This window comes from Phoca vitulina, unplaced genomic scaffold (genome assembly GCF_004348235.1).
Source record: "Phoca vitulina isolate PV1807 unplaced genomic scaffold, GSC_HSeal_1.0 scaffold52, whole genome shotgun sequence".
Lineage (NCBI taxonomy): Eukaryota > Metazoa > Chordata > Mammalia > Carnivora > Phocidae > Phoca > Phoca vitulina.
The window spans coordinates 550,563-568,164 of NW_022589755.1; the positions used below are offsets into that span (position 1 = coordinate 550,563).

At 41.6% G+C, this 17,602-nt stretch overlaps 1 protein-coding gene across 7 annotated transcripts in view; it reads left to right on the forward strand.

Moving 5' to 3' along the window:
* Window positions 1–16,918, forward strand: part of ZNF606 (zinc finger protein 606) — a 28,532-nt gene extending 11,614 nt beyond the window's left edge. For 6 of the 7 annotated variants that reach the window (XM_032388547.1, XM_032388546.1, XM_032388550.1 and 3 more), the window contains 3 exons: window positions 948–1,074; window positions 1,526–1,621; window positions 7,280–9,296. In XM_032388547.1, the coding sequence (XP_032244438.1) occupies window positions 948–1,074; window positions 1,526–1,621; window positions 7,280–9,258 (2,202 nt within the window). In that variant the 3' untranslated portion in view covers window positions 9,259–9,296. Of the gene's footprint in view, window positions 1–947; window positions 1,075–1,525; window positions 1,622–7,279; window positions 9,297–14,921 lie in introns of those variants that run through there. The other variant, XM_032388553.1, reaches the window with a different exon arrangement.
* The last annotated feature ends 684 nt before the right edge of the window (window positions 16,919–17,602 follow it).

Genomic DNA, 17,602 nt, shown 5'->3' on the forward strand with positions numbered 1-17,602 from the left:
GCGCGCTCTCTCTCTCAAACAAAATCTTCAAAAGAGAGAGCACTGTGAGGGATGCATTTGTTGCCAAAGTCAGACTTAGGTTATAATTCATCTTCCCCTCTAGTTTTCTAGTGAGCATTCCTGGCTTCTAGATTTCCTAAAAAGCTCAGTTGGAACATTTTAAAACTCAAGTGCTTTTTTTTTAAGTTTTTTATTTGACAGAGAGAGAACACAACCAGGGGGAGGGGCAGAGGAAGAGGGAGAAGCAGACTCCCTGCTGAGCGGGGAGCCTGATGTGGGGCTGGATCCTAGGACCCTGGGATCATGACCAGAGCCGAAGGCAGAGGCTTAGCCCACTGAGCCACCCAGGCGCCCCAAAACTCAAGTGCTTTTTCACAACAACTGTAGCTGATTCTCTTTGGCCTGGGCTGCTCTCCTCAAACCTGTCTCACTCTGAGCTCCAGTCCTTGGGACAGAAAAGATCTGGAAATGGAAACCTCCCTATAGTGGCCAGGAAGACAGCCTGTGAGTATTTAGATCATCCATCCAGGTCCTAGGTCCACATGTTGAGCAGACTCCAACCCAGTGCTTGTAGTCTGCTTTCTTCCTGGTCCTGGCCTTCAGTATCTTCATCTCCAGAGAAGAAGGCGGGCATTGCCCTGGTGGGAATCCCATTCTTACTAGCCAGTATTACTAGAATTGGGTAAGAGCCTTAGGAGAGACCTGCTCATCTTCATTGTGGTTATTATGGGGCCACATACCTAATTCCCTAAGAGTACATCCCAAATACAGGGCCCTTGGGTTGCTCCCAGTGGGACCTGACCCAAATCAGTTAGAGTACTGAACGTATCCAGGACAGTTCCTCTCTATCCTGTCTCTTCCCCAGGGCAGTCAGCCTCACTCTCTATCCCCAGAGAACATGGGAGGGTGTGGCAGCAGGCTGAGGAGGAACATCTGTGCTCTTTTAGGAACCAGTGACCTTCAAGGATGTGGCGGTGGACTTCACCCAGGAGGAGTGGGGGCAGCTGGACCCTGTTCAGAGGACCCTGTACCGCGATGTGATGCTGGAGACCTATGGGCATCTGCTCTCTGTGGGTAAGGCGGAGCTGCCTGAGTAAATGAAGCGATTTCCATTGCAATACTTTCTGCTACTCTGTGTTTAAAAGCTCACAGGCTATAACTATGGTAATGAATATTAACTAGATTTATTATTATCATTTCACAATGTATACACATATTGAATCATGTATATCTGAAACCGATATTATGTATTATGTCAGTTCTATCTCAATTAAAAAAGGTTATCAATCCTTAACACCACCACCACCAACCAATAACAGTCTTTGGTAAATCTAAAAAAAAAAAAAAAGACCTCATGGGCATCTCAGAAGGATTGAGATGATCTTGAGCCCTGATGTTCAAGGACTAATTCCTAATGCTTATAAAGCATGAAGTGGGAGAGACTGTGCTTATTCTGCCCGAGTGAGAACTCAGGGAAGAAGAGGCAAGGGCAGTTTACAAAGCTGTGTTTTTCCTCCATGCACAGGGAATCAGATTGCCAAGCCGGAGGTCATCTCTCTGCTGGAGCAAGGAGAGGAGCCATGGTCCGTGGAACAAGCATATCCTCAAAGCACTTGTCCAGGTGAGGGCAGGCCCCAGGGGGGAGCAAGGAACTTTCCTCTAAGCCCTCCTTGTTTGAGAACTGGGCTGAGGCCGTGAGGAGTCGCCTTCCTCAGACATTCACGATGCCCTTCAAGGAGATTTATCCCACGTATGGACGTTTTTGCAGCTGTTGACACAGAGCAAAGATGGCCACCTTGTTAACAAGGTAGCAGTTTTTGTGAGCTGCAGTTTCCCTTCCTTGCCACCCACTCTCCTGATACCACCTCTCATATTCTCTGCTGCCCCTCTCTCGATGATTTCTCGTTCACTTACCTGCTTTTGATTTGTTCTTATTTCCTTTATTGCCGAACTTTTAGCGAGGGGCCACAGACCCCTCTTCTTCTTCTTTTTTTTTTTTTTTAAAGGTTTTTATATAGGTAATGTATTTACATGGCTCAAAAAACCCAGAGCTACATAAAAGGAGTAAGCTGAAAAATCTCATTTACTTTTGCTGCTGTTGTCTACGTTATTCTTCCCAAACCCCTACACGCACAGGGCACACACAAAGGTAACCACTTTTTTACTATAAATTTTTGAGCTATTTTCTTAGTGGTTTTATTGGGGATTATAATTAACATCTGAATTTATAACACTCTAGTTTGGATTAATACCATTAACTTTATAGTGTACAGAAATTTTCCTTCTGTATACCTCTATTCTCCCCCATTTATGCTGTTACTGTCACAAATTACATGTATATATCGTATGTCCATCAACATAGACTTACAATTATTGCTTTGTTTTTGTCTTTTAAGTAAGATAGGGAAAAAAGTTACAAACAAAAAATGCATTTGTCACGTCTTGTTACATTTACCTGTGTAGGTACCTTTAGGGGTGCTCTATATTTTGACTTACCGTCTAGCGTCCTTTCATTTCAGCATAAAGGACTCCATTTCTTTTAGGGCAGGTTTGCTAGCAGACTCTCTCAGGTGATGCTTATCTGGGAGTGCTTTCCTTTCCTCTTCATTTTGGAAGGAAGGTTTTGTCAGATTCAGAATTCTTGGTTGACAGTATTTTTCTTTCTAGCCTCCATGGTTTCTGAAGAGGAATAAACTGTTAATCATATGAGGATCCCTTGTATGTGATGAATTTCTTCTCTCTTGCTGCTTTCAGGATCCTCTCTTTGGCTTGTAATAGTTTAATTATGATTGGTGTTCTAGATTCCCAGGAATATATTAGAAGTTTTCAAAGCCCTGTGAACATCTCATCCCTCAGCTTTTTAAAAATCTTTTTGGTTTTGTGTATCATTTGCCTCAGCTATTTTCCATCATCTCAGGCAGTACAACTTTTTTAATACATTGCCTGCAAATGTTTAACAAATACCTGCTCCCTAGAGGCTTCTAGCCCCTGACAACCTTTCAAGGGAGGTCTTCCAGGGAACCACCAAATAGGTCAAATAATGACTGTTCTTTGGGAATGAGGCTTTGGGAAACCTCCAGCTCTAGTACCTCTAGTACCAGAAATATGGGCTGTAATTTTCCAAGGCTGCTGCGGAGCTGGGGAGCCAGAGATGGGACTAGGGTAATTTACAATGCCACAACGCTCACTGTTATAAAAATTCAGCTGTTTTACTTGAATAAACTCTTCCCTTGGCTGCTTCAAGACTTTGGTTAATTTATAAAATTCTGAGGAAATTGATTCTGACAGTTTTTGCCAGTGTTGTGGTTGCTCTTAGGGAATGGTGAAATTTCAGAGGCTCTTATTTTGCCCTTTTTACTGACATCTTGCCCCAGATAATCAGTTTTAATAATTTCTATTGTATTTTTCCAGTTTCTTTATACAACTACAAACATATAGGAATATGATTATTTTCATCTCTCTTAAAGTAGATTATGATACACACTGTTCTGTATCTTGCTGTTTTCAGTTTAACAGTGTGCCATAGCGTGCTCTTAAGTCCTGAAGGTGGATGTCTTCTCATCCATTCTAATGAACTGGTGTTTTTTGGAGTCTCACCAGCTGCCCCCCTTCAGATCTGAAACGTCCATCAAGGGCTCATGAATTCCGGTAGCTTTCACTCTGCGACTCTTGGTGCTGACCATCCTGAGTTACCATCCTGGGCCACCATCCTGAGCCTGGTGGTGCCACCTCCATCCTCCCGTTTCTACCATCTTGCAAACCACCTCAAATATCTCCTTGATCTCATGGGTGCCTGGGTGGCTCAGTTGGTTAAGCGACTGCCTTCGGCTCAGGTCATGATCCCGGAGTCCTGGGATCGAGTCCCACATCGGGCTCCCGGCTCAGCGGGGAGCCTGCTTCTCCCTCTGACCCTCTCCCCTCTCATGCTGTTTCTCTCTCGCTCGCTCTCTAATAAATAAATAAATAAAATCTTTAAAAAAAAAAAAAAAATATCTCCTTGATCTCGATAAATCAGGAATCTCACTTCTTCCTTCTAGATGATGTTTCCCCCCCTTCTTGATGCATATCCCATATGCAGAAGTAATCTGTCTTCTACCTCCTGAGATTTTCTGCCTCTGAAGTGTCAGCTGTGTCATTCAGCTTCCACCAACATCATTCTCAGTTTCCTTACAAATTCTAGCTCAAGTTAATGCGTAAATTCTTATTATTAGTTACCTCAGGTGTTATTTCTAGATTTATCTTCCTGAAGTCTTCCATTATGAGGTCTCTGTCAGTAAGTCTATAGTGATTAGAATAGCCTGTTAAATAACTCTGACTAGATTTCAAGACCTTCCAATTTTTTCTTTTTTTTTTTTTTTTAAAGATTTTTTATTTATTTATCTGAGAGAGAGAATGGGAGACAGAGAGCATGAGAGGGGGAGGATCAGAGGGAGAAGCAGACTCCCCGCTGAGCAGGGAGTCCGATGCGGGACTCGATCCCGGGACTCCAGGATCATGACTTGAGCCGAAGGCAGTTGCTTAACCAACTGAGCCACCCAGGCGCCCCAAGACCTTCCAATTTTTTCTGTTGTTTTTCTCATACTCTGACCGGGTCATGCCCGCTGTATAAGAACAGTCTGTTGTCTGTATCCAAGCAAGGCTTGAAGGCCGAGCTTATGTCGTTTCTCTGTGTGCAACCTTCCTGGGTTGTTTCTCTCCGCGCTGATCTCCTTTTCCAGCCTCCCCCCCACCCAGCATCTACATCTCTGCAGTCTCTCAGTGATACACTGTGTGTATTGTCCATAACTGTTTAGTAGGTCCTCTCATCACATAGATTCTAACCTCCTGGTTAGATGATACTTTGTTGTCTTGTCTCTGGTTCTGGATACTCAGGCCACAAGTATCGAATATAAAGTTGGACAAGAATTGTTCATTTGGTCAGCTGCTATTTCTTAAAGTTTCTTTTGGAAGGATTCAAAGCTATATGGTCATCATTCCCTAACTTCTAGGAGCTAAGCTTGAAATTGGTAATAAATGCCAGTTCTTGAGCAGAGTAGAGCCCCTTTTGTAATGGACTTGGATAGTAAAAGGAAGGAAATGGTGTATAGGGAATAGAGAAGAAAAACCTAGAGAAAGAGGACAAAGGTCTAGGTCCTGACAGGTGTCTGTGGCTTTAGACCCTGTGGTAGGGCGAATAAGGACAACCCCCCCACCCCTGCCCCCCAAAAGATGTCCACATCTTAAACTTCTGAATATGGTACTTCATATGGCAAAGGGGCTTCTCAGATGTGAGTCCATTTGGAGCTGGAGAGATTATCTCGTGTTATCTGAGTGGGCAGTCGTGAGGTCCTTATGAGAGAGAGGCAGTAGTGTCAGAGACAGAGAAGGGAGATGTGACGGTGGAGACGGGATGGAACGACAGGCTTTGGAGGTGGAAGAAGGGGCTGTAAGCCAAAGAATGCAGGCAGCTTCTAAAAGCAGGAAAAGGCAAGGATGTGAATTCTCCCCTAGAGCTTCTAGAGGGAAGCTACCCTGATTTTAGCCTAGTAAAAGCCGTTTTGGACTTCTGACTTCCAAAGCTGTAAAGTAATAAGGTTTGTTATCTTAGGCTGCAACATGTTGGTAATTTGTTACTTTAGAAATAGGAAACTAATACAGACCCCTTCAGTCGTTGGAGGACTGACACCTCAGCAGTGATGATGGGTGGCTTTCTTATATTGAATTTGCCAAACATTTCACTGGATTCACGATCTTATGGAATTATTGGAAACATCCTCTAAGGATAGTGCAGAGTCAGCCTTTAAATACAGATTATATCAGGCTATACCTCCCTTGTCTTCATCATAATATGTTGCCTTTCAAGTCTGTCTCTTCTGTCATTACCCTACAAATGATTCCGTAGTTACTAGAAGAATTGTAACTGTAAGAGTATCCTTAAAGCGTGGTGATTTTTGAGCTGATGAATTTTGTCACTGACTGAACTGAATAGGAAACGAGGTGATAGTTTATTATCATAGATAACATCCTTGCTTAAAACTTTTGTTGGTGATGCTTTCTCTTAACCCCACCCCCTCCTTTTGGGGGGGCAGGTGTCAAAATAGGGGAGGAGTCAGGATATTATAACACAGAAATGATTTAGAACACTTTAATCATTTAAACATTAGTTAAAGGCCTGGTTACTTATTTTTTTAAGCAACGTTATTTCTTACTTTTTTACCTTAATCGTATTCACTGTGTCCTTTGTCAGGGATCTCCCAGACCACCCTTAGGTTCAGTGATTCCCTAGAAGGACTCAGAGGACTCAAAAGTCATTATATTCAGAGTAGTGGTTTATTAAGTGGAAGGATACAAAGCAACGTCAGCAAAGGGAAAAGGCACGTGAAGCAAGTCCAGAGGAAACCCAAGTGCAAGCTTTCAGTAGTCATTTTCCAGTGGAGTTGCAAAAGACACATTTAATTCCTTCAGCAGTGAGTTGTGACAACATGTATGAAGTGTCATCTACTAGGGAAGCTTGCCTGAGCCTAGGAGTCCACCGTGTTTATTGGGGACATTTGGGTACACAGTGCCTGCATAACTGACTGCAATCACTGAAGCTCCAGATCCCCAGAAGGAAAGCAGGTGTTCACCGCAAATGACATTTGTACGAACTATTTACAGATACCGAGACAGTGTGCTTCAAGACCTCAAGCATGCAAAACAATCTTATACCATTCTAAGACCTCAATTCCTAGTAGCTGGCCAAAGGCTAGTCATGAAACAGGCCTTTGTGGGAATGTGCAAAGTTTGAACAACTCAGGCATGCAGTTAACTTTTTTTTTTAAAGGTTTTATTTATTTATTTGAGAGAGAGAGACAGAGATAGTGAGAGAGCAGGAGCGGGGTTGAGAGGGAGAAGCAGGCTCCCCACTGACCAGGGAGCCTGACGTGGGACTCGATCCCAGGACCCTGAGATCATGACCTGAGCTGAAGGCAGACGCTTAACCAACCTAGTCACCCAGGCGCCCCATGCAGTTAACTCTTTACCACACACACTTATTCTGGTCTTCTTTCCATGGGAAAATACACCTAAATGGTCTTTGCTGGTATTCAGTACACACTTTACTCTGGTTAACATTCTTTTTTTGTTCACTTTTCACTATTCTCCTCTTTCCTACTACAGTCTTTCTCTGTGTTACAGTTTTATTTGAAAGTAAGTCCACATTTGCCTTTTCAATAATATGGACAGTAAATCTCACTTTTCCCACTCTGTTCTTAGAAGTTTTTTCTCTGTGCTCTCATGGCTTTTTTTCCGATTATTTCAGAGTGGATGAGAAATCTTGAAAGCAAAGCACTGATCCCAACACAAAGCATTTTTGGGGAAGAACAATCCCATAGCATGAAGTTGGAAAGATACATATGGGATGATCCTTGGTTCTCCAGGTTAGAAGTCTTGGGATGTAAAGACCAATTAGAAATGTATCACATGAACCAGAGTACAGCTATGAGGCAAATGGTCTTCATGCAAAAGCAAGTACTGTCTCAAAGAGGTTCTGAATTCTGTGAACTTGGAGCAGAGTATAGCCAAAACTTAAACTTAGTTCCATCTCAGAGAGTTTCTCAAATAGAACATTTCTATAAGCCTGATACAAATGCTGAAAGCTGGCGGTGTAACTCAGCCATAATGTATGCAGATAAGATTACCTGTGGAAATCATGATTATGACAAAGCCTTCCACCAGTCCATACAACCTATTCAGCATGAAAGGATGCAAACTGGAGAGAATCTTCTCAAATGTACTGATGCTGTTAAATCTTTCAATCATATACTACATTTTGGTGATCATAAGGGAATGCATACAGGAGAAAAACTCTATGAATATAAGGAATGCCATCAAATCTTTAACCAGAGCCCATCATTTAGTGAACATCCACGACTTCATGTTGGAGAAAACCAGTATGATTACAAAGAATATGAGAATATCTTTTATTTCTCATCATTTATGGAGCATCAAAAAATTGGTACTGTAGAGAAAGCGTATAAATACAATGAATGGGAGAAAGTCTTCGGGTATGACTCATTCCTTACTCAACATACAAGCACTTACACCTCAGAGAAACCCTATGAATATAATGAATGTGGGACATCTTTCATCTGGAGCTCTTACCTTATCCAGCATAAGAAAACTCATACTGGAGAGAAACCCTATGAATGTGATAAATGTAGAAAAGTATTTAGGAATCGTTCAGCCCTTACTAAACATGAGCGGACTCACACTGGAATAAAGCCCTACGAATGTAATAAATGTGGAAAAGCCTTCAGCTGGAATTCTCATCTAATTGTACATAAAAGAATTCATACGGGAGAGAAACCTTATGTATGTAACGAATGTGGGAAATCTTTCAACTGGAACTCACATCTTATTGGACATCAGAGAACTCATACTGGAGAGAAACCTTTTGAATGTACTGAATGTGGGAAATCTTTCAGCTGGAGCTCCCATCTTATTGCCCATATGAGAATGCATACTGGAGAGAAGCCCTTTAAATGTGATGAATGTGAAAAAGCTTTCAGGGATTACTCAGCGCTTAGTAAACATGAAAGAACTCACTCTGGAGCAAAACCATATAAATGTACAGAATGTGGAAAATCCTTCAGCTGGAGCTCCCATCTCATTGCCCATCAGAGAACTCACACAGGAGAGAAACCGTATAACTGTCAGGAATGTGGCAAAGCATTCAGAGAACGCTCAGCCCTCACTAAACATGAAATAATTCATTCTGGAATCAAGCCTTATGAATGTAATAAATGTGGAAAATCCTGCAGCCAGATGGCTCACCTTGTTAGACATCAAAGGACTCATACTGGAGAAAAGCCCTATGAGTGTAATAAATGTGGAAAATCCTTCAGCCAGAGCTGTCACCTTGTTGCTCATCGGAGAATTCACACTGGTGAGAAACCTTATAAATGTAATCAATGTGAAAGATCCTTTAACTGTAGCTCTCACCTTATTGCACACCGGAGAACTCATACTGGAGAGAAACCATATAGATGTAATGAATGTGGGAAAGCATTTAATGAGAGTTCTTCCCTCATTGTACATCTAAGAAACCATACTGGAGAAAAACCCTACAAATGTAATCATTGTGAGAAAGCTTTCTGTAAGAATTCTTCTCTTATTATTCATCAGAGAATGCATAGTGGAGAGAAACGCTTTATATGCAATGACTGTGGAAGAGCCTTTAGTGGTCACTCAGCCCTGCTTCAACATCAGAGAAATCATAGTGACGAGAAACTGAATTGAATTGATAGATTTTTCTTTTATTGTACATTTGGTAACACGTTGAAAAAGAAAAAAAAAAGTATAAATCAAGAGGGGAAATTTTTTAGTAAGAATTCAGGAAGACTTATTATTCAATAGAAAATATCTTCTTAGAAGAAACCTATGAATGAAAAGACTGGAAAAAGCTTTCAGCAGTTATGTAGCCTTATTTAACATCAGATAATTACAGTGATGAAAACTCCAAACTCCTCTAATGGTCCACCAGGAATCCTACTTAAGGAACATGAATGGAGGGAGTGAGACTTCTTTTCTAGGGAGATCTCAACTATTTGTGGATCAAAGTGCATTGTTAAGGGGAAAACCTTATTCTGGGAAGTTTTTCAACTGAAAATACACTTTTACATCAAGCTGGAATGATAGATGGGAAGCTTTATAGTAACATCTTGTTCATAATTGTGGAAATACAGATTTTGCTGTTATAAAGGGAGGATGTGGGTGCCCTTTAAGGAACAGAATATGAAATACTAAATCTGAATTTAAGAAAAAAATAGTATTGAATGGGATATTTACTGTTGATCAAGATTAACCTTAGAAAAGATTAGTAAATGAGATTACTAATGGTGGAAAGATTATTACCTAGAAGTATGAGACTGATCAAGAGGTGACAGTTTATGACCCAGTGTGTCAGTGTCCATGGTTTACTCATTGATTGCACCGTTGGACAATTCATTTGTAATTTGTTTTAGGCAATCACTATAAGTTATAATTGTGGACACCGCATCAATATATATAATGTTAAGGAATGAAAAGGACACAAAATTGTACATACATATCTATTATAACATCTAAAAAATGTATACAGATAAAGACTGGAAGGACCCATGGAGAAATTAACCTGGTTAATTTAAGATTTTAAAAAATTTTTAAAACACATACAGCACTTATCATGTGCTAGACTTTGTTTTAAATGCTTTTCAAATATTAACTTGTTCAGTCTCCTTAATTCTACGAGATAGGTACCTTTATTATCCCAGTTTTGTAAATGGAGAAACTGGGCCAGAGATGTTGAGAAACCTACCTAAGGACACACAGCTATTAAGAAATGGAACTGAGATTGTTTGGCTCCAGAGTCATGTTTTTAACTACTATGTTATGCTGCTTCTCCAGTGATTTTTTTCCCTAATTTTTTTCTTTTGTTCAGTTTTCTATAGTAGATATTTAATAATAAAAATCCAGAAATCCCAAAACAATGAGAAATAAAGTTACCTGGCTCTCTGTCCTGAATGATTTCTGGTAACATGAGAGCTAAATTCCCTTTGGAATATGAAATCTGGATTGGACGTTCAGAATCACTGCATTTTCTGGGACCTGGGTTCCCTAGGATTTCACTACCCACAACCTTGAGGATTACAGCACAACAAATGGCTGGAAGACTCACCAGAGGTTTGGGCAATGCTAAGGAATGCCCCTTGATGGGTTTAGAATGGCCCTCATGGGACAGACAGCAAGAGACACTACTGCACATGGGAGCAATATTTCTCAAGGTCTCCCTCAAATTCAGTGTTTATGTTTTCTTCTCTAGCGGAGAAGATTGCTTGATAGTAGGGGGGCTTCAAAGGGAAGGGAGCCTACCACTTCATCAGAGTGAAGAAGTCTCTCTGTTCCTAGTGGAAAGGAGGCAAGATGGATAAGAGGATTTAGGTGACTTCTCTCCAGTTCACAGATATTTCCTGTATTTCCCTAAAGTAGGGCTATAATTAGAGGCCAACAATTCTTGGATAGGTTTCAAGGGTATGGGTTAGAAATCTAGGATACAAAAGGTTCATCTAGTTCTTGCAGGGCCCATGACTTCCCATTGTTTGAGAAAGTGGCCTACTGGTGTGGGGAGGCTGTGTTCACCATCCTGTAGCTAGAACTCACATAGGTATGTAACATCTGATTCCCTGCCTTTCAGGGCTTAATGCATAGTGGTCACCCAATAAATGTTGCAGGAGTAAATTACTGAATGGATTTCTCATGTGATTTGTGCAGAGACCTTTAGAGAGAATAGAATTAGCAACATCTCTGTAAGAGAAAGCAGTATGTATCAACTCATAGTGTCACTATGTGGGTATAGTACTCTAATACCCGATGTAATACATTTTGAGCAAATCCAGTTTCTCTGATTTAGGGACTCCAAAGGATCTCATAATTCATACACAATATTATACAAGCATACTGACAAATTATTCTATATTACCCAGCTTAATACCCTTTAAAAAAATTTTCTAAAAGTGCCTCTTGTGGCCCAGCTGACATCACAAGTCAAGAGAAAGTCCCAGACTTCTGCTTCCTCCTGGAAGGATCCCCACATTCCTACCACCTGTCACACAGCCCTCATGTGCACAGTGTGCCTTGGATGTTCAGGACTCCCAGGCCCCCTCACTTCCCTTATTCTAACCCATGTATGGCTCAGTTCATCGCCCTTTTGACCCTATCTTCAACTCCTCACCAACTCTGGAACCTTCTGTTGGGCCCAGCTGGAACTCTTACTCGGCCATGAGCTCTCCCTTTTCACCTTCCTGCCGTGATTGAAGTTTGGGTCTCCCCTACGCACGGTTTCCCTTACGATGGCTCCAGGGGTGGCTCCTTTCCCTCCCACTTTTCTTATTTGCTGCTTCTAGATTGTTCCTCCCTTCTAAAACTTACCTCTGACTCTTGGGATATGAGACCATCATTCCAGCTTCCCTTCATTGCAGTCATCTAATGGGTCATTCATCCACATATCAAAGTTTTCAGCACCTGCCTTACTGCATCTAGAACCACCTCCATCATAATACTTCCTGGTTCCATCATCCATCTAGATGATCTTCCCATGTACTGACCTCAGTTCTTTGTCCCCTCTGCTCATGGTTTTGTCAACCACTAGGACTATTCCATTACTAGTGACTGGAACACTTCCACCTTCTGTTTCCTAAACTGGTTGACTATTTAGTATCAAGCTTCCAACAATCCCTTGACTTAACCTTCCCTCATGCTCACTGCCAGCAGACGACTTTGCTTCCTATTTCCCTGAGAGAACAGAAGCAATCAGCAGAAGCCTGCCATAACATCTACCTACCTTCCACAGTGTCCATGCTTTTCCACAGGTACCTATATATGAACTGACTGGGTTGGCTCCAGAGCCTGTCTCCTCCATACTACTCAAGGTCATTGCTCCAGCAAAGTTTCCCCTATCTCATGTATCATCAAGTTTTCCCTGTGTACTGGATCATTCCCACCAACATGCAAAGATGCTTTAAAAAAAAAAGAAGAAAAAAAGAAAACCTCTCAATACCACATTCCCTTCTAGCTCCTGCATAATCTCTGCTTTGTTGTAGGAAGCAAATTTTTCAAAGTTGTCTTTTTTTTTTTTTAAGATTTTATTAATTTATTTGACAGAGACAGCAAGAGAGGGAACACAAGCAGGGGGAGTGGGAGAGGGAGAAGCAGGCTCCCTACTGAGCAGGGAGCATGACCTCGAAGGCAGACGCTTAAGGACTGAGCCACCCAGGCGCCCAAATAGTTGTCTTTACTTATCCCTACTTCCTTTCCGTTCTTTCTTGAACCCTCTCCAAAGCTGCCTCACTGCCAGAAGTCCTCCACATTGTTAAACCTAGTGGTCAATTCTGTTTTTACCTTCCTTAAAATAGCATTATAGATAATGGATCATTTCCTCCTTAAAACATATTTTTCAGCTGGCTTTCTGGACTTCCCTCCTGAGTCTGGCCTTCATTTCAGGCCCCCTTGACTGTTTCCTTCCCACTTCCCTTCATATTGTCAGGTGCCCTGTTTTCTGTTTACACCTCTGATGGTCTTGTCCAGTCTTGAGGCTTCAAACACCACTGGTATGCTGAGGACTTTACTTGTAGGGCTACAGTTTGATGAATGTTGAAAATGTATACACCCTTGTAACCACTGCTACAATCAAAACAGTATTTTCACTTTTCCAGAAAGTTTCTTCACGTCTCTACAGTTCATCTCCACCCCACCTCCCTCCCCCAAGCCCTGGGCAACCACCTATCTACTCTGTCACTACATATTAAACTTTTAGACTTTTGTATAAATGGATTTACACAGTATTCTATTCATACACTTGCCTTCGTGTCCGGATTTTTTTCCTCAACATAATAGGGTTTTTTGGAGCCTCATCCATGTTGTAGCATGTTATCAGTAGTTTACTCCTTTTTTGCTGAGTAGCATTCCATTATGTGGGTGTGCTACCATTACTTACTCTATTCACCTGCTGATGAACATTAAGTTGTTTCCAGTTCTTGGCTATTGTAAATATAGCTGCTATAGACATTCTTCTACAAGGCTTTTGTATATGCAAGTTTTCATTTATCTTGGGTAAAAACCTAGGAGTGGAGTAGCTGAGTTTTGTGTTATGTTTAAGTTAATAAGACACTGTCTGTGGGACTTTTTTTTTTTTTTTAAAGATTTTATTTATTTGACAGAGACACAGCAAGAGAGGGAACACAAGCAGGGGGAGTGGGAGAGGGAGAAGCAGGCTTCCCGTGGAGCAGAGAGCCTGATGTAGGGCTTGATCCCAGGACCCTGGGATCATGGCCTGAGCCAAAGGCAGACGCTTAACGACTGAGCCACCCAGGCGCCCCTGTCTGTGGGACTTTTAATCTGATGTTTTTAATGTTTAACATTCTGGGAAATTTATGTCTTTTTTATGATATCCATTTTTTTTTTTAAAGAACAAGAACAAAACATTTTTGCACGAGGATATAAACATAGGGAGAAGAAAATAGGGATTTCGAAGAGCATCACAAGAGATAAGAAGTCAGTTTTTAAAAGCCTGTGATATGCTTAAATCTGAGACCAATGAATAAAGCCTTACTTTTGTTTCAGTGACAAATGGTAACAAATGAAAGAAGCAGAATGATGATAGTGAGGCTTGCATAAGGATTAGTAAATACAGAAAACAACAAGGAATGAGCTAGGCCAGTCTACAGTATTCAGGCTCTTTCTGCCTGGATTTCTGTTAAACCTCCCTGATTAAGACCCTTCTGGGGCACCTGGGTGGCTCAGCTGGTTAAGCATCTGCATTTGGCTCAGGTCATGATCTCAGGGTCCTGGGATTGAGCCCCATGTCAGGCTCCCCACTCAGCGGGGAGTCTTCTTCTCCCTCTCCCCACTTGTGCTCTCTCGTTCTCTCTCTCAAATAAATAAAATTTAAAAAGAATCTTATGGGGTACCTGGGTGGCTCAGTTGGTTAAGCAACTGCCTTCAGCTCAGGTCATGATCCCGGAGTCCTGGGATGGAGCCCCGCATCGGACTCCCTGCTCAACCGAGAGTCTGCTTCTCCCTCTGCCTCTCACCCTCCTCCTATTCTCTCTCTCAAATAAAAAATCTTTTTAAAAAACCTTATAAAAAAAATATTCATACCCCATAGCACATAGTGGGCTTTGTTTTTCTGAACTCCCCCTATTCTTTTTGTACGTCTTTTATACATCCTTGACGGTTATGTACAGGCACAGTCATTTATGCCCGCTCATGTCGCTAATCCACCAGGGTGCTCTGCTCAGCAGCCCTAGCCCACTTCTTTGGGAAGCAATCAAGCATTCCCAGACAAATCCATCTTCTGATTCTATGCCTCTGTATTTCCTTTCTAAGCTTTTAACATTTATTTTTCTCTTTTTAATTTTGTTTACCAGGGAGTAACTGCCTCCCTTCTCATTTATGACTAAAAGAAGAAGAAAGAACGAGGAAGCAATAAATCATCCCACAGATAATCATATTTGACAAATGTTTTAGTTCTTTCCAAAGTCAAATTCCTATGTTTCTGATTTTATCTTGAGTAACCTTGCAGTATGAATGGTGTCATGCCTCTAGTAAAAACAAGGTAAACCATGATTGTAATAGTTATTAGCATAGACCACTATACAAATATTATAAAATTTTATAGTATGTAATAGTATAGTAAAAGAATGTTGAGTGACATATTCTGGGATATGTTTTAAACACTTTATGGAAATTTATATCTTTATTTTTTAATATTTCATCCTTTTGATTTAAAATGTTTCTCTTTTAGGACTCCTGTTATTCAAATGTTAGCACGCTTATGTCTGTTGTCCATATTTCTTAACCTTTCTTTTATGTTCTCTAATTCCTTTTCCTTTCTTTTTTCTGGACATTTCCTCAATTTGCTCTTCCAGTTTGCTAATTTATCAGCTGTCCATTTTGCTATTTATTTCCTCTACCATGTCTTCAACAATTGTTTTACATGCCTAATATTTATATTTGGTTCTTTTTTATATGTTAATATTTTTATTTCCTGTTGCTAATATCATGCCTTATCTCTTTAAATGTATTTAATAGACTAATTTAAAATATTGGCCCATCTGTTCTAATATATCTGCTTCTGATGGAATCTGTAATGCAGTGTGTGTTTTCTCTTGAAATTGTTATGCTTAGAAAATTGATTACTTTGGCCAGTAAGTGTATTTCCTTTGGGGTCATTGGTTATTCCATCAGGTCGTTGTTATGCATACATGTGATGGGATCAGATTCTGCTCCCTATAAATAGTTCAGGGGTGGGGAGAATGGATCCTGGGTGGGGAGGTCGAAATATCAGAGAGCTAGTCAGTGACTCCTCACCTCATGAGGTAACTCCTTGGAATGTGACTCGCCGTCCCCAAGCTTTGAGGAGGCAGGGTGGAGAAGCACTTGCATGAGGTAATGTGGTCTGTGCTGTGTCTCAGCTACTCATAAGCACAGGCTACTGCCTTGCCTTGATTCCATTCCTCGGAAAGCCTGGACCAGAGGTTGGGTTACTGCAGCCGTGGGCACACACTGTTCCAAGGCAAAGGCAGGGAAGAAGCAAGAGCAAACTCCAGAAGTTCCTTTTGTTTTATTCTCACAGCTCAGCTGTCTCCTGTCCTAGCCACCCAGCCCAGCATACTAGCTCAAATCAGGATCAATCCAGGTCTTTCTAGCAATTTCTGATATTCCTCATCTTTTGCTTCTTAAGTCATACCTGGGTTTATTTCAGGTAGGTGCCTGTAGGGCATATAGGGACCAGAGTTGGAATCTCAGTTGTGAATCTTTGAATAGATTGTCTCAACATGAGGTCTGTGGAAAGATACTGGAGGCCACGTCCCATTATACCTTCCCTATTCTCTCAACTTCTCTGTAGGAGCAGCACACAGCACAGCACAGGCAAGTCCAAGGCCAAGACGTTCTATCTAAAATGGCAGAGCACCCCCTCCTTCTTGATTCCCTCACCCTGCTCTATTCTTCTAGTCTAAATATTTGTAACATCTATCAACTTCAAGCACCCTATATAACCAACTTGTTATGTTTCTTTTTATTGCCTGTATCACTTTTACAAGATACAAGCTCCAATAGGGCATGGTTTTTCACTTGTTCAGTGTTCTGTCACCAGGACCTGGAACAGTGTCGGGCACACAGCGAGTTCTCAACAAATGTCTGTTGAATGAAAGGCCAAACCAGCATTAGGATTATTCCCAAACTCAGTCTCTAAACACCCTCCCATGTTATTACAATAGAAGGGTCCTAACAGAGTCCAGGGAAGACAACCCAGGCCAAAGGGAAGAACTTGGGGGTATGGATTTATTACAGCATATAGAGGAAATAATGAGTGAGATTGATCTGGATTTTGAATGATTGGAAAAACAAACCTTAATGCTTAAGAACTTCCTGGGCGCTGTACTTGCCCTGGTCTATTTACTGGATGTTATAATTGTCCAGTGAGTAAACCAGCTGGGTTGGGGGGCTCTGAGCTCATTCCTTTGGAAGTTGGTATAAACTGGGCAGGGACTGCCATATGACTCAATGGATCTTCCAGTGCCTTAACACTGACAGGGGGTGCAGGGACCCCAAACAGAGGGCAGGGAGGAGATCTTTCACATGCATTATGTGTAAATGCATGTAAGCAAGTCTTTTAAGGTCATGATATAAATAGCCCAGTTACAAACACCCTAACTCTGGACATCTTCACTTCCAATACTTTGATGCCCAAAACCATGTGGGAAAGCCGTGTTTCTGTATTGGAATGATACTCTAGGGGCTTTGGGAACCCCCAAGCAGCTTTAACCAGTGAGGACAGAATGATTTTGTATTTACAAAGCCCCCTCTGGCTACTGTGTGGGGGTAACGGACTAATGGAGACGGTAGTATGAGAGGAAGGCAACGCGGTGCAGAGGTTGTGGAGAGAAGCGATGAAATACGTCCGCCCGCATATTCAGACAAGGACCTCGAAGCGAGATAAACACAAACCAGCCACATCGTAGTGAAAGTACCGAAGGCCAGGAGAAGCTCAAAAGCAGCAAAAGATCGCGGCCATGGCCGAGCAGCTTGGAGCCGATTCGCATTA